Source organism: Crotalus tigris, unplaced genomic scaffold (assembly GCF_016545835.1).
Source record: "Crotalus tigris isolate CLP2741 ecotype Arizona unplaced genomic scaffold, ASM1654583v1 scf7180000024281.4978605, whole genome shotgun sequence".
In the NCBI taxonomy this organism is placed as follows: domain Eukaryota; kingdom Metazoa; phylum Chordata; class Lepidosauria; order Squamata; family Viperidae; genus Crotalus; species Crotalus tigris.
In genome coordinates, this window is record NW_024100453.1 from 4,003,812 (window position 1) to 4,031,145 (window position 27,334).

General features: G+C 37.5%; 2 protein-coding genes across 5 annotated transcripts in view; one reads left to right on the forward strand and one right to left on the reverse strand.

The window, feature by feature from the left end:
- PIGU (phosphatidylinositol glycan anchor biosynthesis class U) overlaps nucleotides 1-27,334 on the forward strand; it is a 100,290-nt gene that overhangs the window by 52,618 nt on the left and 20,338 nt on the right. For all 4 annotated transcript variants that reach the window (XR_005554360.1, XM_039323738.1, XM_039323739.1 and 1 more), the window contains 2 exons: nucleotides 23,217-26,134; nucleotides 26,964-27,028. Coding sequence is in view for 3 of the 4 variants with exons in the window: in XM_039323738.1 (XP_039179672.1) it covers nucleotides 26,005-26,134; nucleotides 26,964-27,028 (195 nt within the window). In the remaining variant the exon portion in view is untranslated. The remainder of the gene's footprint in view (nucleotides 1-23,216; nucleotides 26,135-26,963; nucleotides 27,029-27,334) is intronic.
- Nucleotides 1,254-6,370, reverse strand: LOC120299191 (adenosine receptor A3-like). The gene has a single exon (XM_039323740.1). It carries the CDS (start codon nucleotides 3,008-3,010, stop codon nucleotides 1,922-1,924), a length of 1,089 nt encoding a protein of 362 aa, XP_039179674.1. The 5' UTR covers nucleotides 3,011-6,370; the 3' UTR covers nucleotides 1,254-1,921.

The window sequence follows — 27,334 nt, forward strand, 5'->3', positions numbered from 1 at the left end:
AGATACTAACTTGAGTTCAGGAGAAACTGGTTCCTCAAGTTTGAAATAAAAACCATTTGTGTGCAATTCTGATTCCGTGGAATGAGTGACTTCATAAAATCATTCTATCTCTCCTCAGACGTGGTCTGTTTTAGAAATATAAAGCTGAATGCCATGCCTGAAATTCAGCAAAGGAGAAACACAATAATGATTTGCCTGTATCAAAGAGCATTAGCCATTTGTTTTCCAAACATGATTTTCTACTCCATGAATCAATGCACATCATGACATCCAAGAACTTGGATAAGACTGCAGTCTAAATGAACTTTTTTTTTAGGGCTGGAGAAGTCAAGTTAGTACTGTATTTCTGTCCTTTTCTTTTTTAAACTAGCAAATTTCAGGAGTTATAAAATATTTGACAGTCCTTTGTGTATGTGTGTCTGTGTGCGTATGTATTATAGAAAAACTGTTTATAAGTGTACACATTGAAAGGATGGTCGGGTAACTCAACACAAGCCATGCTACTTCCAATTCTGAAGAAACCTTGAACCTCAAAGTATAACAGGTTGTGTTTGCCTATTTACTTCCCATACAATCAGTACAAAGCTTTTACTTAAAAGGTGTTTCCTGTGAAAAGGTATTACTATTGGCAACTGTTTCAAATAAACTTTGGGTGCCTTTTAACAGATTATTATTTCTGTGGCAATATTTGATCAAGGATATTTACTCTTATAGAACACATTCACAATGTTTGTTATCAACACAACCACATACAGTAAAAGTTGAATTATTTCAACCCAATCAAAACAGGAAAAGTAGTAATAAGAGCATGAGAATTGTTTCAGATTTCAAATGAAAGGCATGTGATCCATCCTATTTCTTATTGTGATTTTACATTTTTCCATTCTTTCACTACCAAGTCCCATAAGAACACTGATTACAAACATGCTGCATTTTGAATCCTTTTGAATGAAGTTCTGGACTTGAAGCTGGGAAAACTGAAACCATTTTTTTCTACATTGCTGTAGACCAGGGGTCTTCAAACTTGGCAACTTTAAGACTTGTGGACTTCAACTCCCAGAATTCCTGGCTGGCTGAGGAATTCTGGGAGTTGAAGTCCACAAGTCTTAAAGTTGCCAAGTTTGAAGACCCCTGCTGTAGACTAATGTCATATTTCTTGCAAAACGTGTGATTTGTGAGTGTAGAACCAGAAGTCTGGAGTTCAGAAAATATAAATAAATATGCAAATATCATTGTCAATAAAATGTCAGCAGTTGTAAAAAGTGCCATTTTACCATTTTTAAAAAGGCATTTTTGTGCAAATACGTTTCTGAATAAATGCTGTAGAGTATATACTGCTTATTATAACCATATTTGAGATTAACAGTAATTAAAAGGTCATTGTTTTTCAACTGTACATTGTAAGGCATTACATAGGATTATTTTTGCAAAATAGAACACAGAGGACATGTTATTTCAGCCCTCATCATGCCTAGAGATTCATTCATGATGTGATGTATTTTAAAGTTTTTTCTTCTCTTTCTTTCTCTCTCTTTCTCTTCTTTTTTATATTTTCTACCGTTAAATCAAAACTGGGATATTTTTATATGGACGAGGAGTCACTAATAAATAGCTGCTCTATATTAAGATATTTATCTAGCAGCAATTTTTAAAAGTGCAATGTGCTTCCAACACTCCGAAATGCATCCTCATAAATTCATTGTACATTTGCAATACAAAGGTCAACAGGCTCCAATCCAGTAAATGGAAAGAAAAATCTGGCACCAAGAAAGTACATACTTTGGAGGGGGGAGGCATTCCATTAAGCTGCAACAACTGAAGAGGAAAATAGTTATTGAAAAATCCAGAATCTCCAGCTAAAATACCCAGACCTGCTCTGAAGCAGTCATCTCTTTAAAAACAGCAAGTACCAATTCTGCCACTAGCTGGTCTCTGGACGGAGCATCTCCTTGAGGACTATCACACAAGCAGGGGAAGAACGGTGCCCCTCCAGTGAATGACTGGAATGCTGCTGGAAATCAGCTTTCAGCATTTGCTTGCAGAACATTTCCTGCAGCCCCTGCCGGAACTTGGGGTCCCAAACACTGTAGATAGCCACATTCCAACAACTGTTGGAAGCAAGGATCCAGAAAGCATAGAAGGAGAATTGGCACCATTCATAGCCTACCACAGTGCCCACAACAAATACAGCAATGGGAGCAAAAGACACAGAGAATGCAAAGGTCAGGATGCCAATGGTCCTGGCAGCAGTGACATCTGAGTAAGAGAGCCTGTGGGTTCCTTGTGGCTCTTCCCTCAGTTGCTTCCTCATTTTGTGGTACTGCCGGAGGGTGGCGAAGGTGATGGTGTTGACAACAAAAGTGCCACCTAAGAGGGTGAAGTCAAATATTGGGTACAGGAGCATGACGTTCCAATTGGACTCTGGCAACTTGCCTGGTGAAAAGCCATAGATACACATCTTACTGCAGGAATTGTACTCAAAGGTGATATTTGGAATTGAGAGCAGAGGTATCACCGCCAAGGAGAAACTCAGTATCCAAGAACCAAGAATGAGCCAAGTGATCCTGCGCTTGGTAATCACAGCTTTCCTGTGCAAGGGCCTCAGCACAGTGATGGTCCTCTCCACTGAAAGCAGAAATATGGTGCTGATTGAGACAAAAGTGCACCCTGCAAAGATAGGGCCAGTGATCAAACAGACTGACCAGCCAGCTGGACTCCGTTCTTGCTCCATCTCATAGGCCAACGTGTTCATCTCCTGATAAACTGAGTAAGGTACTACAATGAGCCCCACAGCCAAATCAGCAAGGGCCAAAGAGGCTTTTAGGTAGCTTTGGGGTGTCCGGAATGGTCTTACACAGAAGAAAACCAGAAGACTCACCAGATTTCCAAGGGTGATGGCAATGATCAAGAGGACCATGAAGAGCAGCTGGCAGACCACTCCAGCAAAGGCCAGTCTGCAGTCTGTACTATTGGCACTCCTGCTGCTGCTGCTGCTGCTGTTTCCCAACATTGATCAGGCTCTCTTCCTTTCACAGGACAAAACAGAAAGAAGCCAGCTAGGGAGCTCCACCTTCAAAGTGCCATGGAAGAGGCTCTACAGGCCAGCAGTTTTCCAGGATGCTTTGCTCAGAAATGACCAATTCATAGGGAAGTCCATGCCAACAAACTGAAGTTCAGTCATTGAAGTTTAGATCAGCTGGTACCACCTGAGCAAAATTCAAACCGAAATAACAAGTCTTCTCCATATGTTAAAAAAGGGAACAAAAATCAGAGAAGCAACATCTTTAGGAAGGAATCTGATCTGTGTGGCTTGTGTCAATATTCGAAGAGTAAGTCAATATTTTCAATCACTGTGTGTGATCCGTCAAAAAACATCCGATTAGCCCTGCATTTTCTCTCCTCCTCTCTAATACAGATAGTGAATTGATATACTCCTACAAATGGTGGTGAATATTCTTGAAGCATTTTGATGCTATTTGCTCCTGAATACAAGGGAATATCCAGGCTCCTCCCCTACCTCTTTGTGGGGGAAGCAAGTAAGCTGGACGGCAGCTTTTCAGAGCCTATGATTACCCAACTGCACCACTGCTTCTAACTCACGTTAAAGCTACCTCCCTGTAGTAAATGCAGAAGGGCTTCCTAAAAAGCGGCCAACCAAAGAGCGCATCTTAACTCTTCTCCGCCTTTGGAGGAGGCTCTTCCAAAGCGAAAGCTCCCATTCAAACCGAAACCTGTTTATGCTGTCCATCACCCGCCACCCGCTCCCCACCCCAAGACATAAGGTGGCTTTTAAAAACGCATCCTAGAGCACTTCAGACTGGGCCAATTTGTTCTATAGAAACTGCCCGGCATCTTCCAGCAGCGCAAAATAACCCACGCACAGGGGTGAAGTCCAACATCAGCTGGGCAAACCAGCAGCCAGCGCACGACGAAATTACGGGCCCTGCGCACATTCTGCGCTTCTGGGCATTGCTGGTCTCCGCAACGATCTTCGCTGAGCTCCTCGGCCGGCCCCGAAGGGAGCTCGGCTACCAGCGAGACCCTTCCTGCAGCGCCAAGAGCGTCCAGCACCTACTCGCAGCTTAAATGCAAACTCCGGCTGGCCAGCCCGCACTTCTAGCGCGGCGCCCCCCGCCTTTCGCTTTAAGTCAGAACCTGCCCTTCGGAAAAGCTCCGCCGCCGCCCATGCCCCTCTCGCGTCGCCTCTGCCAGATCCCCGCGCTGCCTCCCGGCGATCTGCTGAAAGCGCCGCTCGCCACAGGCGGTGCTTACCCAGATAGGTAGCATCGCCTGGCTCGCCTGCTGAGGAGGCGGGGCAGGCGGGGCCCGCTCAGGCGCTCCTGACTCCCGAGTCGTGGAACTGAACCTCTCCGCCAAAGCGAAGGGATTTTCGCTCCCTAAAGAACGCCAGCCCGGTCGGGATGCTTCTGCGTCTGCCCAGGGGCGGCACCTTTGCATGGGACGCCCGAAGGAGCTCGGAGGCGGGAAAACAATCGATCTTCGCAGCGCGTTTCTTTGCCTTCTCGGGTTCGTGGGCAAAGAGCCCCCAGGAGCTCCGGGCGTGGTGCCTCATCACCTGGGGAAGCCGTATCCTATCCACTAAGCATCGAACAGAAGATGTCTATGGAGATGCTCACTCATCCAAATCATGGTTGTCCCAAGAGGCAACTGGACTTACTTTGTATTTGCTTGAAGACGTTTCGCTACTCATCCAACTACCTTCTTCAGTTCAACAGAATTAGGAGGAATTGACAACAGGAGACGTTGCTAATTCCATTTACTTTAGAAGCACAGAAGACTTCTAGGGTAGAGCCGACCATTAGTCCAAATCAGTGCGACTTTAAGATAGGTGAGCTTTAACTTAAACCTGAAGCCCACATGTCTTAATTTGCTGAGATTGAGAAACACTGGTCTAAATGGCCCAGCCTTCTCCATATGGGTGCCTATTCAGGTGGGTCAGATGGTAACAGCTTTCATCAATAGCAGGCAACACGGGTGGGGGGGACTGACTGGGCACTTTTGCCCGGAGGGTAGAGGTAGGGCTATTGCTTTTAAAATCAGGGGACATTTTCTCCAGAAGAAGAAAGTCTCCAGCAATTTCTCAAGGGAAGAATTTCTTGTTAGCTATGACATAGAATAGCAAAAGCCTCATGGGAGGAATAGAAATTGAAGCAAAAACTGAGCTGAAGCATGGGAAGGCAATGGAGAGAAAATAGCAAGAGAAAGAAGAGGCTATTATTGAGTCTCCACTTTTAATCAAATAAATGCAAAAATGCCATTCCCTCTTCTCGAGAACTCTAGTCTATTTTCAAAATTGTATAGTTTGCCAGACATATGTTCTCTCTGTTTACAGTCAAAAGCTTCAGGTTCTTTATTGAAGGAGAAAAATGGATAGGCAGAACAGGCAGAACACCCTCCCCCATTCTTTTCTAGGGACCCTTAGGGAAGTAATAAAATGTCAATTCAGCCACAAAACAGAAATCAAAAGAAAGCTGGGGCCAGCACTAATGATGTTACCTAGTTTAGGAAATTAAATGTCTGCAAGAAAAAAAGCTCAGAGAGCCCCAAGGACCCCATATTTCAGCCTTGAGCTACAAATATTCTCCTTTATTGGCAAAAGAAAGTTACTTGAAACTGGGACAAGCTTATTGAAAGCAAGGCCAAGGAAGGTAGTACTTAAGGGGAAGCAACACACTAAAGGTTACTGTTTAAAGTTTTTTTTCTAAAACACATAGTCTTTGTTTGTACCAGCCATTGTCTTTCTAGTTCTACCTTCATTATTCCAGATTCCACAAGTTACATGTATTCCATGATTTGCATAAATCTATATAAGGTGGTTGCATTCCCACACTTTTAAAGGTTTACCTCTTAGCTTCTAGTAGTGAAATAAAGTAATAAAATAATTTCTAGTAGCGAAATAAAGTCAATTTGTGTTTCAAAAGGAAGGGAGTGATCTTACTAGAGGGGAATGTTTTCCCAACCAGTATTCTACCAGTAAAGAAAAATATATACAGTAAGCCAGGAACATTTCTGGAATGGGGTGAGTTTTTGGCATTCATAGTGGGGGCAGCTGAGAGGGGAGCAATTTGTAAAGGATTTTTCTCTCCCCAGGCCTCACAGCTGCTGAGATTAGGCAGAGGATAACCCGGAAAGGATCTTAACTTTGGTAGTACCTAAATTAGTAGCATTTTCATTAGATTTAGGCACTCTGAAATTCTATTGTTCTCTCTAATTTTATGAGGCTGCTAATAATTATAGAGAGTGGTGGTGAACCTATGGCACGCGTGCCAGAGGCGGCACTCAGAGCCCTCTCTGTGGGCACATGCGCCGTTGCCCCAGTCCTAGGCCTTCAGCTGGGTTTTATAAAACCTTTTCACTTTAGGCCTCCGCCGCTGTGTGCAAAAAAAACCCAAAAACGGTTCAATCAATCAGTCAATTTCAACTTTTTGCAGGAAAAAAAAAGATCTTGCAAAGTTGGAATTGATTGATTAAACCTTTTAGTCCCATCCAGTCTGCCATTACCACCGCAGCCACGCCCACCCAATGGGCCACACCCACCCAATGGCCACACCCACCCAGCACCCAACGATGCATAAATGGGTTTTGGGTTGCAGTTTGGGCACTCAGTCTCTAAAAGGTTCGCCATCACTGTTATAGAGTAAACCTCTGATTTTTCCACTTTGGATGTCTCATAATGTTCAATGAGGCATGCCTTTCTTTATTTGTTTTCAACCTATTTGCATAATTGGGGATGGAAGTAATTCCCATTGGATTTGGTGAATGTAATTCTTCTACATTTGCATAAAATTTAAGTGTCAAGTTTCTGCTTCCACTACTTTTACCCCTGAATTTATTCTTATTATATGATGATGTTTTATGTTAATAAGTTGAGACTTCTTGCAACAAAACAATAAAACATCAAATCTACAAATAAATAAAGAGCGTTGTCTTCCCCCCTCCCCCCCCAAAAAAATGTGGGGAAAAAAGGAGAAGGAAGGAGAATTATGTATGTACATCACCTTGGGTTATTTAGAGTAATAAAAGGGGGATAAAAATCAAATAAATAAAGGTTCCTGGGGAGATGAGATGAGGTGAATACCAAGAGTATATATTCCCACAGGGTCATCTTCTAAGACATGACAGTGAACCCATCTGCCCAGCTAAACCAACCAGATACTTATATTCAGCAGCAGAGATATAGGAAGATGTTAGGGGCAGATGATCACTTTAGTGACAATGGCAAAAACACTAATCCATATCGCGTAGGAGAAAGCGATAGTATGACTCCTGTGCCTTTACCAGGAAAACTCATATGAATGGAAAATATAAAATAATGTTATAGTCATCCAGAGTTGTGTTACAGTGAGATGGGCAGCATATACATTTAATAAATAAATATAGCCAGCTGTCAGCATGCACAATCTTATTGCATTGAGGTAACCCAGGAGTAAATACAGTAAACAGTGGTTTGTATTAAATGTGGTTTATATTACACACTATCTACAAATATACACTAGGAACAAAATACATTCACATAGTGATAATTCAGCAAACTCCAATACACAGCAATTACAGCAGGAAAGGAACCAGACAGAAACACTCCAGCAAGGCCTTCCGTTTTATACTCAAGCTCTTAAAAGGATACAGATTCCTGCTGAGTCATTCCTAACATTGCATCATTCATCTCACATTATACAAGCTGGTTAGCTTCTAAATCATTCTCTTGACACCAGATGATGAGCCCTTCAGGTCATATTGCACTCAACATAGTATTGTGGACTGTTTGGTGTACTAATGGTGTCTTTGCCATGGTTGGATTAAGGCCTTCAGGCTTCTAATTGTTGATATTGCCATACAAGAAAAAAACAAACTCAAGATTGCAAAAAAGAATCACAGTAAGAATGTGGAAGTAAGAAACATAAACATGGAAATATATAACACTGTGAAAGATGAAATGAAACAACTTTAGTGATAAGCTAATTTAGATGTATTGCAATTAGACACTTTCAATTAGAAGATTACACTGTTTATTACTCTGGGCATGGAAAACAAGAAACAATATTGCTTTTACACTTATGAAGGCTATAGCAAGACAGTACTTAGATACAATGCAATATGACTGAATAATACCAGTTAGACATTTTGGGTAACTCTTTAGTATGACAATTACCCAGGTTATTTTTCAACCACTAATGCAGACGAGTTAGGAACTGGGGACTGGAGGCTAAAACATATAAGGAACGGTTGTTGGAATTGGGTATGTCTAGTTTAATGAAGAGAAGACGAAGGGGGACATGATAGTAGTGTTCCAATATCTCAGAGGCTGCCACAAAGAAGGAGTCAAGCTATTTTCCAAAGCGCCTGAAGGCAGGACAAGAAGCAACAGATGGAAACTAATCAAGGAGAGAAGCAATCTAGAACTAAGGAGAAACTTCCTGACAGTTAGAACAATTAACCAGTGGAACAACCTGCCTCCAGAAGCGGTGAATGCTCCAACACTAAAAGTTTTTAAGAAGAAACTGGACAGCCATTTGTCCAAAATGGTATAGGGTTTCCTGCCTGAGCAGAGGTTGGACTAGATGACCTCCAAGGTTCCTTCCAACTTTATTATTATTATTAATTGCCATGGGGAAAATCTATCTATCGAAGAGCTAACAACAACTGAAAGGCACATAACCATTTATTTTGCTAAATTTTTTTGGTGCAGATGTCTCCTGGAGACAGCTTCCAAAATCTGCCTGGAAAAAGACTGCCACATATTGTTAACTTTTAGAAAGAGGATTCTGTCCTACTAATAATTTTTTTTTTAATTAAAAGTTTTACAAATTATAATATAAACCCACCCATCCCCTCCCCCCCTCCCCCACTTCCCAGAGCTGATTACAGGGTAACAAATAAACAAACATAGTCTAGCTAACATAAACCAACTAAACTATCAATCAAAACCATAATACACTTTAACTCCTTCTCAAAACAAATATTAACAAATTAAGACAAAAATAATAATACTATTAATAATTATCTAAAATCTATTCAAAAGCAAGATAATACTTTTCAGTTTCATACTTCTTCTGAATATAATCAATCCATCTTCTCCAAACCAAAATATATTTTTCTTGTGAATGATCCTTCAAATAGACGGAGATATTCGCCATTTCTGCTAAATTAGACACTTTAAGTATCCATTCTTCCAAAGTAGGCAATAAGTTTTTCTTCCAATATTGCCCCACCAATAATCTTGCAGCAGTTATGAAGTTCAACATCAAATAGGTATCATTTTCAGATGATACCTATTTTGAAAAAAGATGCCAATTTGGAAGAATGGCAGAAGGGGATTAATAAATTTATTTGGGCAGGGAAAAAGCCAAGAGTTAAATTTAAAATTATGCAGGATATACGGGAAAGAGGAGGATTAAAGGCACCGAATTTAAAATTGTATTATGATGCAGTGGCTTTAACCTTGATTAGTGATTGGCTCAACTTAACAAATAAGAATATCCTATCTCTTGAGGGATGGGATTTATTATATGGATGGCACGCATATTTAATTTATGACAAAAAAGTGGATCAGGTTTTTAAAACCCATATTTTGAGAAGTGCCTTGTTGCGTGTCTGGAAAAAGTATTACTATAGGTTAAATTATAAAATTCCAATTTGGGGGGTTCCAGGACATGTGATAGAGGGAGTATCTAGGTAAGTAAATTTGGATAAGATTTCTTATAAGGAAATACTTAGTTTGGTTGGGCAGCATTGGCAATTAAAGCCTTTAACTGAGTTGAAGCAAGAAAATATTGTATATTCTTGGTTTTATTATAATCAATTGTTATTGAGGTGGAATATAGATAAAAAGGTTGGTATTACTTTAGAGGATGTGAATTTGGTAAAACAGATTAAAGATCAAAGTCGATTTCATATAAAAAGAATTTATAATGCTTTAATAGAATTGGACTCTGAAACGGAGTTAGTTAAAGATTGTATGATTAAATGGGCACAAAATATCCAAGAGCCAATTTACTGGATACATGGGAGACAATTTGGGTTGGAAATGTAAAATTTACTTAAGCACAAAATTTAAGAGAAAATTTTTATAAAATGTTTTATAGATGGCATTTGGATCCCCAAAAGTTGTCCCGCATGTATCCGAAATTACAGCCCAAATGTTGGAGATGTGGAAATTTAGATGCAACTTATTTTCATATTTGGTAGACTTGTAAAGATATTAAAGCTTTTTGGATTAAGATTTGGTGGAATATTCAAAAGATTTTTAAGAAAAAGATAAAGTTTACTCCGCAATTATTTTTGTTGGGTATTATTGTAGATTTGGATGTTAAAGAAACTAATTTGATGTTGAACTTCCTACTCATAATTTTTAAAAAGCCGTGCAAGAGAGCCAAAGACTTTGATGCTTTCAGGATATGAAAATTTGATAAGTTATCTGCAATTCCCATAAAGCTGGTCAGGAATTTTAATAATAATCAAATTTGAGTGTTTTATAAGCAGAAAGATAAATGAAAAAAAAATGCTTAAAACTCCTAAACTATCATCTTTGTTTTCACACAAACCATAACTAGTGCTAAATTTTGCAAAATTTCAATATTAAAAATTGGCTATCAGAACTGTGCCAGGCTATTTCCAAAAGGTGCTCCATCCATTTCTCGGCATTCAAGTGAAGTGCCAATGTTTACCTAGACATTTTGTTCAATGAGAGTACTGAAAATGTAAGGAGTGAATTAAAAAAAAACATGCTCATGAACATGTGGCACTATAAATACAGAAAAAAACTGCACTTGGGTCATCACACCTGAGGGTGATATTTGGTGTCCCATAAAAATCATGAGGAGTCTGATAACAGCTCACTACATCAGATGGATAGATTGTATGAAGTGAATTCTGAATGTTCCAATTCTCTACATTTGTTGGCTGCTGCCAGAAAGGCAAAAATGAGGATGGAAATCTTTGTACCTCTGCCCAAAGAGATATCTCCCCTTTCCCATATTGCAAAAAATGGCTAGTCTATTTTTTCTGCTAGACTGCAAGCATAAATAAGGTTTGCATATAGCATAGATTTTTTTTAATCTTGAGGCTATTTAATCTACTGTATATTTCCTTAATTGTCCACATTTACTGAAAGCATTTTGGAAGGCAATGCATTTTGACTCAAAATTGGACACTAGACAGGAGAGGTCTAATTTAGTAGAGCAGCATGTACTGGAATTACATAGCTCAAACTTCTATAATGATGGCAAATATTCAGTATTCTGGGCAGTTAAATTATTTCTTTAGTACAGTACACTGTTGAAATAAGCCAGACCTTCTCCAGAATGATAACAGGCCCATGGTATGAAAGCCAAAACCTCTGATTGTTTATCTTATCTTTCAACCCACAAGAAGCCACATAAGACAAAGACTAAGCCTTGCTTTATTATGTTCTTGCAGAACAAATTCATTTTCTAATGTGACTAAAATGTGTTAATGATCTCCAAATGCTTCATAAACTATCTGTCATAAACAAGCTTTGCAATAATAATATGTCACTCTTGAAGCAACTTCCCTAAATGATGCCCTTGGCCATGACTCTTAAAGAAGCAAAATCTTCATTTGATTTTATTGAATGACCATCTATCAAGCATATGTTTATTGTCTCAGAAATTCCTAAGAAGGAGTTTAGCTACTATATAAATGGTCCATTTGAAAAGAAACAGCATGATCCTTGTGAAATAGCCTTAAGCTACAACTTTTTGCATTAGTTCAGTGTATGAGTATATTCTTTGTTTCCACTGTGGTTTTCTCTTCTAGTATAAGAACCTCCAATAATATTCCACAGTGGTCTGCAAAATAATAATTAAGGTGCAAATACACATAATAAAACAAAGGCTTGTTTCAGTAGTGGGATTCAGCCAGTTCGCACCAGTTTGGCAGAATCGGTAGCTAATTTTTTGTTGCCCAGGTCCAGAATGGACTTCCGGAAGTGGCAACCACGCAGAGAACTGGTTGTTCAGATATTTGAATCCCACCACTGGCTTGATTATATTAACTACATAAAACAGCCAATGAAATTGTCTTTGAAAACTTAAGAAAAAAAGAGTTTTGCTTAGGTTTGAAAACAAAAGAATAAAGCAGGAGCTAAATGAATATTTTTGGGAAGAGTACTGCACAATAGTGATGATATCACAAAAAAGACTCTGTTTTTGAGAATCCATTATCTGACATCTGATGTGTAACAATTGTACTGTTCCTACTCCATTCCTAGTGTTATAGTGAATTATTTTGCAAATAGCTACATTTAACCACAAATGAAATTATTTCTTTGAATAAGATCTGATTTTATATTATTCATGCTTATTTTAAATACTATCATATTTGTTATGTTTGATTACCATCAAACTCATTTAATAAGAATGTAGTGGAATGATATAGATTAAAACAACTAAACAGATATTGGATTATCAGTTATTGCTGTTTTATTATACATGGTTCAAATTCTTACATTTAAGGGATGAGGAATGGCACTTATGGGAGAGGAATGGCAAAGGAAGATTTTATAGAACTTAATCAGGTTTATTGAAATCAGCAGGACAGAGATTTAATGTGCATCCCATTAACTTTAAGCATAATCATGTTAGGGGGCAGCTGTACTTTTGAAGCAAATACATACATTAGCATAATACACATAATTTCATTGTTGCTTTTGCTTTGAAGAAACACATCTTTCCCAAATTATTGTTTCTGGATTTCTGATGTCATCTTACAATCAAGACTTACCTTAGTTTAGTCTTTCTAAACCCAGTGCCCTGAGATTTATCAGACTAATTTTCAGAATTCCTATGACAGTGGAAAAAACAGCTGCAGGCAAAGGCTATCTCTGATCTGATCAGATGTTTGATAAATGTAAAGAAAAACCACATTATTTTATCTGCCCACATACTTTTCTGACTTTAATACTACAATGAGAAATTTACATATACTCAATGGAAGAATTTGCTATATCTGAGAGGCAAAAAGAATTTAATTACAGCTTTATTGGGAGCAGGATATATGGGCTATTTATGTGGACAATTACTTAAAATAATTCAGAAGCTATTTTAAGCATGCATAGTTAGAGTTATAATAGTGTTTAATCTGAAAGTTAGCCTCCTCTGAGATCTATATTTGATTCAGAGAATTTAGTTTTAGTATATTGGGTGATTTCCAGTGAACTAAGATTAGCTAGGATGAAGAAGCCAATTCAAACAGGAAATATAGAACCATCCAAGCTTCAGAAATGAAATACAGATTCAATTTTTAAACCCTGCTTATCTAAATGGTCCAAAACAGAATAACCAGCAATGTGGTGGATAGACGCAATTATAACAATGATGGGAGCATCATTGGAAAAACTGAAGGATCAAGCTGGAGACAGTTCATCCATAAGAAAATCTATCTATATGGTCATCAAGAGTTGACATAGATTTACTAGCTTATCATGTGATATTTATTTTTGTTTGTTTGTTTGTTTGTTTTATCCATCCATCCATCCATCCATCCATCCATCCATCCAGTTCATGTGGCCACTTGTCTCATGAAAAAGTGACTCTGGGTAGCATATAGTAAAAACTATAACAGTAATATATATAAACATTATTATTCAGAAAAATTTAAAACATCATTGATTAAAGATTAAGAGAAAGCAGCAGATGACACCTTAGTAGCTCCCTGGTCCTCTGGGACCCAGGTTTTGATGGATTTTGAGGAAATCAATGGGGACGGGAACAGCCTCACTCTGGGGTAGGAGGAGGAGAGTCCATAAAGTGATCACTATAGCAGAAATACCCCATCTCCTGGTCCTGCAAATATAAATCTCTACAGACTGGGCCCACAGTACCTCTTCTGCTGGGACAGGCAGATGTAATTGGGGAGAGGCAGTTCTTCAAATAACTTGTTCCCATGCCATGAAGGGCTCTAAAGGTCAAAAACAGCACCTCGAATTGGACCCAGAGACAAATTGATAACAATATAATTCACGGAACAGAAATATAATATATTATATACCATTCTAGAGGCATACACTGTTACATTTTACATCATCTGAAGCATCCAGATACTCTTCAAGAGCAATGCCACATAGAGCACATGACCATGGGAGGGGACTAAGGTGTGGATGACATGAGCAGAGCCTCCTATGTAGGAACAGGTGCACGTGGTTCACAACACAAAGCTATACAAAGGCCCTCCTTATCACAATTACCACCTGTTCTATCACATTATTACAGTTTCCCTCTTTATCTTCTTTATAAGTGCAAACTTTATAGATATATCCAATTTTTAGCTTTTTCTATAAGTTAGTAAAATTTTGTTTAGCAATGCAGGAACCAGCCTCATGCAATCCTGCTTAGAAAACAAGTGGAAATTGTCACATTTTTTTAGTAGCTTTTCAGATCAAGCTGCTTTATTGTTGGGTTGTTACATTTGGCCATCTAAGAGAAATAGTTCAGAAGCAACTATAAACCTGGCTTCATTGGCACAGATATAGCAATGAAAGCCTATCTTGAAAGGTAGGCAACCAAGAGGAAGGAAGAAAGAATAGAACTACTTGGGGGATGCCCACTGAAAGAAGGAATAGCATGGAATGAAATGGGGTAAGAATTGGCAGAGAAATATGATTAAAACCCAGATAAAGCATTGCTAGTGATACCTGAGAGGAGAGCTTTGTCAACAGTATCTGGGAGTTGAGAATATCAAATACAGTAGACAGAACCACCAGCACGCTTACTGAGGAACATAGTAACCAAAGGTTTAAGGATTTAGAGCCTGCTTGAACACAATATGCTAATTAATAAATATAGCTCATTTTTAAAGGCTCAGCATGTGCTATGAACCAACCCATTTAGTTAATTTACAATTCAGTATATTGTCCAAATCCAGAAAATGTTTAATTTAGTATCCAAGTTAAATGTGTTGAGAGAATGAAGCCACTGCAGCATAAAGACAATCATACAAATTTCTTGAGATTCCTTATTGTAACAAATGCCTGTTGGCTTCCTGCTAGGAAGCAAAAAAGACATAAAAGACATCATTAAAGGAAATAGTTTAGTTAAATTTTCTTGACCGTTTTTTAACCTTTCATACAACAGCATTGTTAGGAAAGAAAGGGGATCAAACCAAAAGGAAAAAAGAAACAAGAATGTTATGTTTTATTTTCACATATTATGTCCTGATTACCTTAGGTACTCAAGGGGATGGGTTTAGCATGCTCACTCCATATTTTATTTACTATTGTCTTAGAAAGATTAGGATAAGAGTTAATAATTGGATTCACCTTTTGTGCTAAGCCATGGCTTGTTTATGAATGTGCCGCAGTAAGCCAGTTTCACTCAACATGTTAAGATTTAAACCATGCTTTTCAAGTCATAATATTCAGATCATACAACATATTAAAGCTAACATGATTTCATGTGTGTAATGAATTGGGCCAGTGATAAAGTTACAAAAAGATTAAAGCCTGAGGCTCCCTTTCCAATCTTAATGTGAATTTAACTCTCTTCCACATGCCTTGGAACAATCATTCATTATGACTGTCCATTATTTGGTTTTAAAGCATGTTATATAAACTCTGTAAAATAAGAATATGGTTATGGGACTGGACCTCAGGATGGGGTTGCACTTTTCCTAAGAATCACAGTTGCAGTCTGGATGACCTCCTGAATAAAGCATGTATGCTTGCTGGGCAGCCTTGTAACATTAAAAAGGCCTTTTACTCGTTTTGGTTGATAAACCAACTGCTGAAATAGGCTCGGCCTGTGGTGAGTCATATGCAGACAATTGTAACAATTGCTCTTTGTGAGGAGCCTTTGAAAATGTTGTGGAAATTGCAGCTGGCCCAGAATGAAGCAGCAGGGAAGTGAGCAAACCCTCCGGAATGCCACACATGACCCATTATACCAGGGGTCTTCAAACTTGGCCCTTTTATGACTTATGGACTTCAACTCCCAGAATTCCTCAGCCAGGCATGCTGGCTGAGGAATTCTGGGAATTGAAGTCCACAAGTCATAAAAAGGCCAAGTTTGAAGACCTCTGCATTATATTGATCCAGATTCACTAGTGACTGTAGGATAGTAGTAGTATTGCATCTGCCTTGTGAGCAGGGTTTTTGATGGAGATTTTTAGTAGATGGAGAATGGGTTTTATACTAAGCCATGACTTTTCTTCTCTGAGCACAATCTTGTTGTGATGTCCACAAGATACAGTCAAAAAAGTCAAAATGGTAGCCATGATGGTGAGATTAAAGTTCCAACAAGCAGAGGGTTGATTATACCATATGTCCACAATCTTCTTTGCTGACCCTATCTTGTGACTTGTTGGGTCCCCAAAACCCCTGTGCATTCCCTTGCATATATATTCTACTTTTGGGGCCTGCCATTCTGCTGGGGGGAAGGGGAGCTTGGGGTAACTTTTGTTTTCTATTTTCCCTCTCCTGCCTCTATCCTTGAGAAAATGCTTCTCCCTTATCAGGGAGATGGTTACAGAGAAATGAAAGCTGGAGAAGACCTTGAGATGTGCGCCAACTGTTCCAGTTACCCGCACATTATACCACCTGTGGATTGGCTGAATTTCAAATGGACATTATGATTTTTGTGGGAGGAGGAATATTGCTTGCTTAATTCTACTGTTTGCGCAGGATTTTCCCCAGATCTTGCCTTGACTCCCCTACTGTCACTGACCTCTAATAAAAGTATCCTTTTGAGACAATGCCTGTTTCAAGAGCTCTGCTTTCTTGGGTGGTTAGTTGAAGTGGGTCTTTACATAACTATTCTGATGATACTTAAGCATACTGCAGGTGTTAAATTGGAAATCACTGAAACCAATCTGCACTTGAAACTCCGTAGATGCAAAAATAAAATTGATTAATTTATAACACAAGTCCATTCTCTTGAGATTAACAACAAGTCTATTTTTCAACTGTTTTTAGTTGTTGCTCTTTTGGACATTGCTTTCATTCTTATTATTTTAAATAAACAGCTTGAGTAAAACACATGTGAATAACTTAGATATACTGTATTTGCTGTTCTAGAAATATTCTACACTGCTATTTCTTGTAACAAATTCAACAAAATTTATATGCTGTGAAACTTTTGTACAATTGGAGGAAATGGCAAAAGGAAAAATGCTCTTCATGCTTTTATTGTTAAGCAACAGCTTTTCTTCTGGTATGGGAATTGCCTTATTATGCATTCGGCACTACCTTTGCAGTGACAATAGTGTGTTTCAAGGTTTCTCAAAGTGATACAAGTACTATGTTCCATGAAGCACAACCTTTCCAGATTTTTATCTTGGTTTGGTCACACGTAAGCATAATATTTGTTCTAGATTCAAATTTAGTTCACATATCATATGAAGCTATAATTTGTTTTGCTTGATGTTAATTTACTATGTTATAAACTCAGACTTTACAGCTTGTACACAATGATTTATAGTTTAGGTTGCCATACAAAGCCAACCAATAAAGTTTATTCAATAAACTATTTTAAACAAATCATATTTTAACACACTGTATTTCCAGGTCAAAATAATACTTGGAATAGAGATATTTAAAAATGAATTTTGTTTGATTGAATTAATTAACTCCAAATTTTATTAACCAGGGAGTCCAACTATATCTCTCTTATTTCATGAAGTAGAACAAAGTAAAAAGCCCCTGACTATTTGTAATCATGACTTTGTATGACCATATTCCTTGGATTTATATAACTAGAAGGCTAATGCTAATGCATGGTTATTCTATAACACTAATAATACTTGAGTATTTCATTATTATGGAACTACAGAGTTGAAAACAACCTCAGAGGTAATCTAATTGAAGTTCCTGTTCAGTGCAGGAACTGCTGATGCTTTTAGATAGATGGCTATTTAGTCTCTGTTTCAAGAATTCCAGTGAATGAATGAATCCTGTTTATTTATGTTATCTACTTATTAGATTTATATCCTGCCTTTCTGTTTACACAAGTAAAGGTGGTTCTATTTCCTCCTAAATTGCTTTGTTGTAACAGCTATGTTAGAGCACTTGGTCAAAGATAGTATTTCATTTTGCTCTTTGAGGGTTGGGCCTTTTCCCCATTGTTTAACTAAATCTAAACATAACACTGACATGGGAAGCAAACCTTTACTTAGCAGCCACAGAATATAATAAAAGAAGCCAATAGTTCTACAATATTCCAGTTCTAAAGGTCAAATTATCAGCATCAGAATATATGTAGTAAGACTGAGGAGGGTGATCAGATTTGCAGTCTTCAAAAAAAGAAGAATTTAGCTCTGCTTTCCAAGGGAAAATTCTAACTGCAGAGAACACTATTCACTCTAGAAGAAAAACTGTCTTGGAAATATTTCCCTGTAGGAAGCCAATTTCAAACAGACTTTCATAATGTTCTTAAACAAGTGAGGATTGATTTATTTCAGTGTTCCTCAGTTTTGGTGACTTTAAGATGGACTTCAACTTCCAGAATTCTTCAGCCACCATTCTGTTTATCAAGGTTGAGCAAAACAGATTTATTCGATTGGGTTTTACAGCATAAACAGTTTTTTGTCCTGTAATTTCATTTCTCTTTTTCATCTTATAGATTTTTATTTTGCATTCTTCCTGTTCATTTGTTTTTATCATTTATATGCTGCCTTCTATCCATAGGCAGAATCAAAATGTTACAATTTGCTACTTGGGGGTGGGGGTTTAGACTGATTTTGAATACCAAAATATCAGAATATCAGAGTTGAAGCCATCTTGGAGGTCTTCTAGACCAACCCTCCGCTGAGGCAGGAAATCCTATACCATTTCAAACAAATAGCTGTCCAATCTCTCCTTCCAGTATTGGAGCATTCACAACTTCTGGAGGCAAGTTGTTCCACTGATTAATTGTTCTAACTGTCAGGAAATGTCTCCTTAGTTCCAGGTTGCAACCCCCCCCCCCAAAAGCAAACAAGCAAAAAATAATAATAAATCATACTGTAGCATCCTGAAAGGTGACCCTGAGATCATCTTGTTCTTGCCTTGTCTCCCAACCAAATGAGTATTTACCGGTACTCAAAGGGAAACAGCTAATCAAGTATTTAAATATCCTCCCTAGGCAAGCTTATCTGACACTATCATTATATTTTCTGTGCCAAGGGAAGAGTTTCAGTTGCCAATTTTTGAACCTCCTGAATCTTCTGTACACTTTTCAGAACCTATAGATTCTTTGAAATGTTTCTACTGCATATTTGCTGGAATTTCTTTAGTGTTTTTAATCTGTGGCTCTCAAGGAAAGATTTCTACAAGGCTGTATAGATGCCTTGGCAATAATGTCAATGTGTTTTGCTGAAGAACTAGTATTAAGACATAAAACAAGACTCTTTGTGCCTTCTAAAACTCATGTGAAACATGAGAAACAATTAAAATATAGTTAAAACAGCAAATTTTACATGATTAGGCAGAGAAAAAACTATGTTGGCCTAGACAGCATTGAAAAACAAAATAAAATTAAAGGATCCATTGAACACATACTACTTCATTGTCCCTTTCATGTGACCCAATATGAGGATTTAATGACACCCCTATTAATCAATGAGAGGAAAATTATTTAGTTGTTTTAGCTAACTGTTCAGTTGCAATTTCCAGAAGAAGCACTGAATTCTCTGTAATCATTATTGTCACCAATCATGTAATATTATACTTCTTACTGCTAGAATACCATCTGTGTTAATTTTATTCAGATAAAGGGGAACACTCTTAACCAATAATGGCAATAAAAAGAAATAAATCTTGTCTGTTTTCACAATTGTGGTCTATTTCATTTTTTAAAAAATGGAATCTCCCTAGTTAGTATTGTTTCTCTTTGCCTCAAAAGACAATGCTTCCTAATAGGTTCACTGACAAAATTTGTTCAAATCGTTAGTGTTACTATCTTCAATTAATCATTTTCCTATAAACATGTAAAACTCATTCTGGTTATGAAGCAGATTTTTCCCCAAAGACCGGCATACTCTGCTGTCTTGTGACAGTGCTGATGGAAGGAAAGAGTTGAATAGAAATAGAATGTTTGAAAGCAATCATCACACAGATTTGCTTCAGTCTGTAAAACAGAGATTGATCTAACAATCAAATCAGAGAACTTGATTATTTAAAATTAGTTAACCTTCAGTTTTAAAAATGGTTTAGAAGAATTTATTTTTATAGCAAGCATGAAGTGCTTGTTTTTTTCAAAACACATTGTTCTTAATACACTAATCTGAGTTCCTTTTGCTGTCAAATTATGGAGTGAAAATTTACAGATGATAATTCCAATTTAACTTACAGATGATAATTCCAATTTAAGGTATTAGCCTTATTATTTATTTATTGCCTAAAGTTACTGAAGTGCCTAAAACAGCCATAATAAGAATGCATGTAATCAAAATAAAGAAAGTTGAGCACTGGGGTTTTTTTTAAAAAAGTTGTCCAGCTGCTATTTCAAATCCTTTCAAAGGCTTTGGAAACTTTGGATGTAATGCACTACATAAATATTTATTTTGGAATTGCACTCCAGGGATGCTCTGGGCTTAGAGTCTTACCTCCTTTATTTGTTGCCAATGTTTCCAAAGCTCATCAAGTAGAATTTAGCGTGCAATTGATACTTGCTGATTGACCCTGATTTCTTATACCAAATTCTATACCAAAACCAAAGGCACATAATGTACCAATGTAATGGTTTTTATTTATTTATTTGTTATTCTTACATAAATACACCGCCTTTCTTTAGATAAAATGCAGGGATGTGCAGTTTCGGATGAGATACATCCTGCCAGCATTCCTTCTGCAGCTTTTTTGATGGATAGGCTTAAAACCTTAGACCTTTTTCTTACTGGTGTGTGTGTGTGTGTGTGTGTGTGTGTGTGTGTGTGTGGTGCAAAGTAGATATTTTTAGCCTTTCATCCCACTCCTTAATTTCCCCTTTTCAATTGCCTAGTGAGGCTCTTGAGTGAAGGAAGTTGTACAACCATGTTTTAAGGGCTCAACAGAGAAATCTTCTGTAATTTTATCCTTGCAAAACAATGTCTATGTTAAGAGAATGTGATAGACTCAGAATCACAATGTCAGCTGTCTGATCAAATAGAACTTGAACCTGAGTTTTGCCAGTTGTGATCTTAACCAATTTGGCATGTTGGTACTGATTGAATTAAGAGCAACGTAAACTATGTCTTAATGATGACTTCACTGAAATTATGTCTGTTTGGTATGTGCCTCATTAAAAAAAACATATAGGGGAAATCAGTCCATTTTACTGGGAATGTCATTTGTGATTATAATTCACAAAGATGACACAGCAAAGCCTATCGAAAATAATGTGCTTCCCTCTGGATATCTTTAGCACATAAAAAAGCAAGATACAAAAGAAAACTTATTCTTGATTTTTTTTCAATTCTAATATATTTTGTTCTAACCTGGATACAGTATTCCTACTTCCTACCTTCTTTGTAGATCTTTATAGTTGCACAATATGAGAACAAATATAATTCAATATGCAGAGTACTTAAAATAAGAGTACCTGACAATAACTCAGCAGCAATATTTAATGCTGTAGTCCAGGGGTTCCCAACCCCGAGTCCATGGACCGGTACTGGGCCATAGCATGCCAGCAAGCGGTAGGCACAAACAAGCAAAACCCCATTTGTGGGATGCAGGCAGCACACAAAACCACGCACTCTCTGGTACTTTCTCTGTGGAACCGGTGCCTGGTGCCCAAAAGGTTGGGGACCTCTGTTGTAGTCTACTTATTCCTCTGCTTTAGGAATAGGAAATTATGGATAAGTACACTGACCTGTGTTGGTGTAAACTAGTTTTAGCTATATTTTTGTTTTATAATCTCATTTCTTAATTTTTATGCATTACTTTTTCTCACTCATTTGCACAAATATCACTGCATAGAAAATAGAATTGTGTAACATGTATATAAGTACAGAGAAAGAAACCTTGAAAAGTATGGTGAGATATAGCATCTCTACTTCTCTCAGCCAATCAGAAATGGTAAGGCATCCAGCCCTCTCAATTCCTGACAAATAGATGGGGAAGAAATGGAGGTAGTGACAGATTTTATCTTCCTGGGCTCCAAGATCACCAACAGATGGGGACTGCAGCCAAGAAATTAAAAGACGCTTGCTCCTGGGGAGGAAAGCTATGGCAAATCTATATAGCATACTAAAAAGCAGAGACATCACCCTGCCAACAAAAGTACATATAATCAGTGCTTTTTTTCTAAAAAAAAAAAAAAAAAAGGTGCTGGAACTCACACACGTCATACAACCTGTCTTGCCTACCCTACAAGGTTCCATCTAAAAAAAGTGCCAGAACTCTGTTCTGGGCTTTCTATGAGAAAAAAGCTCTGCATATAGTCAAAGCCATGATTTTCCCAGTTGCAATGTGTGGCTGTGAAAGTTAGACCATAAGAAAGGCTGAGGGCAAAAGAATTGAAGCCTTTGAACTATGGTGCTGGAGAAGACTCCTGCGAGTCCGCTGGACTGCAAGGCGATCAAACCAGTCAGTCCTAAAGGAGATGAACCCTGACTGCTCTTTAGAAGGCCAGATCCTGAAGTTGAAACTCAAGTACTTTGGCCACCTAATGAGAAGGAAGAACTCATTGGAGAAGAGCCTAATGCTGAGAAAGATTGAGGGCAATAGAAGAAGGGGACGACAGAGAATGAGGTGGCTGGATGGAGTCACTGAAGCAGTAAGCGTGAGCTTAAATGGACTCCAGAAGATGGTAGAGGACAGGAAGGCCTGGAGGAACGATGTCCATGGGTGATGAGTCGGACACGACTTTGCAACTAACAACAACAGCAAAGTGATGTTTTGTGTATACAAGATTCTAAAGTTATATCCACATTCAGAAGATAAACAGCAGAAATTAACTCAGGTTAATCAGGAAGATACTTCTCATCACGTAACATTATTGAACCATTTAAATTGATATTTCAGTGCTAACTGGCAGCAACTTGCCAGGATTTTCAAGGAATAATTTTTCTAATCCAGTCTGCAGATGCAGGAAAGTAGCTCTTTATAGATCACTAAATCTTTATCTAGCAAAGAAACCTAATAAGTAAACTATTGGCATTTTAATTTAATACCAGAGAGATGGTGATTTATGTATTCAATAAATATATACTGAATTTTAGTATATTTCTGCAAATGGAATTACTTTTAAAAAAAAAATTAAGGAAATATGTTTTATATTTTCTAGACAGACTCTGCTTCTGCAACTAGAACTGCAGAAAGAGGATATATGATGCCACCTTCAGTGAAAGAAGAACACTACATTAAATTTCAATTTATTATTTTCACATTTGGTTTATTTAAAAGTACATCCTATCCTTGCTACATGAAATTCAAGAGAAGGCATACATGGAGTTCCAGATTGGGGTCAGTTAGAAGAAATCTTACAAGTAAAGCAAGTCTTCAATTAATTATTTATTTGCTACAGCAGAATAATAAGGCTATCTACCTTTTTAGAAATGTTTACAATGGAAATTCAGCCATATCAAGCAAATAACTCATTCTTTCATAAACAAATACCACTTTTCTAACCAAAGGAAAATGGCAACATAATTCCTAAAAATTAGAATCTGCTATAATTCATTTAAAGCATGAATTATATGAGAAGTGATAATTCCCTCTTTTCCACCCAAACCTATTGAACTATTTTATTATAATAGTCTTCATATTAAACAGAAAAAGATAAACCACCCATGTTGGAATTTTATATAAAATCACAAAAATTGTTCATACAACTATTTACTTGGCAGATTTCCTCCAAAACAAGGCAAGAAATTTATTATACACAACCTGCTTCTCTAAATAAAGAGAAAAAAATCAATCTCTAAACTCCTTATATTTGAATTGGTCACAATAAATTTCATAGGTCTCCATCTTTGTTCTATTAAGACATACTAGTGGAATAACTCAATATGGTGAAGCAATTTCTTATATTCAGAGCCAAATATGAATAAGCACGTCTGATGAGGTACACTATAGCAGAGTACACAAATGCCAAAATTTACATTGTATATTTTAAAAAGTTAATTATCAATGTACACCTCAGAATGTATACTTCACAAAATTAAAATACTGTCAATTTCAGCCCCATACATACTTCTCTTGATCTGCTGTGGGCAGTGTAGGAAGAAAAGGTAGCCAAATTCAACCTCTTGGTATACTCTAAAATTGTTTAAAGTGTCCATATTAGAATAAAGATGCAATATAAAACTTTTAACGTATCCTTTCTATAGTGTTCAATTTCATCACCTGTGAACCTACACTGGGGCACTTATTACATGTATGTATGCATACAGTATATAACATAAATTTACTTAGACTGAGTGTCCCTTTACCATTTTAAATTTTAAAAATAGTAATTTTTAAAATTACTACCTGCATTTTGGTTTTCATGTATCTTTCATTATTGTTGATAAACATCTCCTCCGAGAGGTTTTTAAGAAACTGAAGTAAACTGCAATCTAACAGATGTATACTCTAACACGTGTTATTCTTTATTGCCTGCAATACTATTACATTAAGTGAGAGATGTTGTTTATAATCAACATGAGCAGGCATCTGTTTTTAAATCATCTTTCATCCTGACTTTAATCAGAACTAATTAGCTTTAACAAAGTGGCTTTTTATATAAAAATACATGTAGTTTGTGTCTGCATACAGTATACAGATGGATCTTCATCAATCTTAAAATAATGCACACATTTCTTCTACAATGTCCATGCCTTATAGACTCTGTGAATCTAGACAGCTCTTAGGACAGATTGTTTAAACTGTAGTATCTGGACTGCAGGTAAGGCACTATGTCTGTTACCAGCCCCAGGCCACTGAGTAGGTAAATTTAAGAAATATGACAGTACACCAATAATTAAATTTGATTTCCTTTGTTTGTAACATACACACACAGAATTTGCAAATTTTGCTGATCAAAGGATTCATGTCTTTTGTTATTTGTCCTTTAACAAATTTAAATACATTTCTTAAGAGAGAGAGTCAGTGTGTCTATGTGACAGTCTAAAATCTGTATCAGGGCTTTATCTTTACCTCAAAGTCAAAGTCACATTTTTTAATGATCTTGAGTTACCCTAATAACAGCATTGCTCGGTTTACTTTTTCACAGTAAATAATTTATACATATTTACTCAGCATCAAGTTCCACTGAAGCATGGATGGATGGCATGAAAATTAAGTGGATACTGTAGATAGTTGACCATAAAAGTGTTCTCAGATAATATGTATCAACAGATCCTTAGCAAGCTGAAGTGAAACATTGAGTTGAATGCCAAAAAATTATTCCAGGATTTTATATTGTTCAACATTTTCATTAATCATTTCCATGGATATATACAGGGAATCCCTAAGAAATTTGCAGACAACACAAAAGTGGATGGTATAGCTAATACACTAGAGTACAGAATAAACTTCAAAATAATCTTCATGGTGTTGGGGGGAACTCCCCCGTTCGGTTCTTCCAGCTGGGATCGTTGGGGTGGGGAAGGGGTGTCCAGCTCTCATCACAGGGTTTTTGTTGTAAGGAAACCAGGAAGATGATGTATTGGATATATTCACTGCCTTAAGTTATGTGTAAAAGTAATAAAGGCGAGATACAAATAAATAAAATAAGTTGTATCATTTCTTGTTATTCAGAAATTATAGCATGTTTTCTGGTTTTAGGGAGAAGATCCGGGCGAAACACCGAATCAATAATCATTCCTATATTTTTTTTAAAAAAGCTTTTTGGTAACGTTTCAAGAAATGCAATACAATACAATAAAAAACAGCCCGAAGAAGAGCATATCTCGCTATGCTCATTCATCCGTAGTTTGTCCTAACTCTTTCGCCATCGTCTTCGGGAAGTAAAGGCTGCACAATGGCTTCTGGGAGTTGTAGTGTTCTTCCTGTAACCTGCCCTGTAGATCCCCAATGCAACGGACTAGCGAGGGAACTACTGCTAGTTTAGGCCGGTGTTCTACACTAAAATGGCGGCTCCCTTAGTGTTGGTGCTTTTGGTAGCCGTAACGGTTCGGGCCGCTTTATTCCGCTCCAGCCTGGTCGGACTTATCTCTGAGAGGGTGGAGGTGGCGTCTCCTTTAAATGCCTGGAAACGAGGTGAGGCCTATGGATGGGGACGGGGCTGGGGATTGGTGGTCCTCAAAGGGCACCTGGACGCGCCGCGCCTCGTCGACCTTCGTGGGGCGTCGCTTTCCGCCCCCGCGAGCCTTGGAGTGGTCGTGACCGAGCGGGTTTTTACCTTGGGAATGATGCGTTGGTGTCAAGAATGCTTTGGCTGCCTTGGCACGATGTATTGTAAGCCTTGAGTCTTGGGATCGCAGGTTTGAGTCTAAAGAAGGGCTAAATAAACATAGGAAAGGAAGAAGGAAAGCAGCAGAAATTTGGGACTGCGAGCAGTTTCTTTGCAAGGAGCTTTGCTTTTCTAACGGCTTTGTCCAAGAAGTTATCTTGCCATTGTAATTTTTGGCCTGAGATGTAAAAAGGCTCCAGAATTTCACCAAGCTACTGTATACATTCCAAACCAAAAGAGTAGGGTTCGTATAACATTCTAAGCTGCAAGTAAATCACACTTTATATCTAAGTATCATGAATAGGCTGTCTTCTAGATGAATTTCTTTGATTTCTACAAATCCAGGTACTGACCCGTTCTTTGACACTTAAGACATCCCAGATCTCTGTGATGCAAAAAGTTAGAACATAAGTGATGTCTTTTGCAGTAATAAAGAGATGTAGTCATCTAGAAATTTTGTAAGAAACTTAATAACCAAAATGTACAGAATGCTAATAGCCAGTGAAGAAGCTTATGTGCTGTCTACCCTTGGTCATGCTCTTTTTGTCCTTGATAATGCCCAGAATTGTGAACGGTTCAGAGTGATGCTGTTTAAGAAGGATTTAGATGAACAAGAATTTATTTTCTATTTTCCAGTTGTTGAAGGACTAGCTTTACTTGATTTGGGTGTATCTCCATATTCCGGGGATATCTTTCATGAAGTAAGTATATACAATTTTTGTTGTGATCTGCTTCAATATCGTTACTCCCCTATAAAATGCTTTTTATATTAAAGATGAGAATATAATGTAAAAGAGTCTGTAGGGCTTAATAGAATTATATTGCCTTCTCACTTGAGCTGTTGAGTGCAGAGGTGGACACAAAGCAATTCATGAGAATGTTTATTTTTAATTTTTGTGATAATAGAAATAACTCAAAACTGACATCTCAAGTTACTTGTTAAAGTCTATTATTTCCTGCTTTAGGAATGTTTTTACAAAATGAAAAAATATATAAAATATTAATTG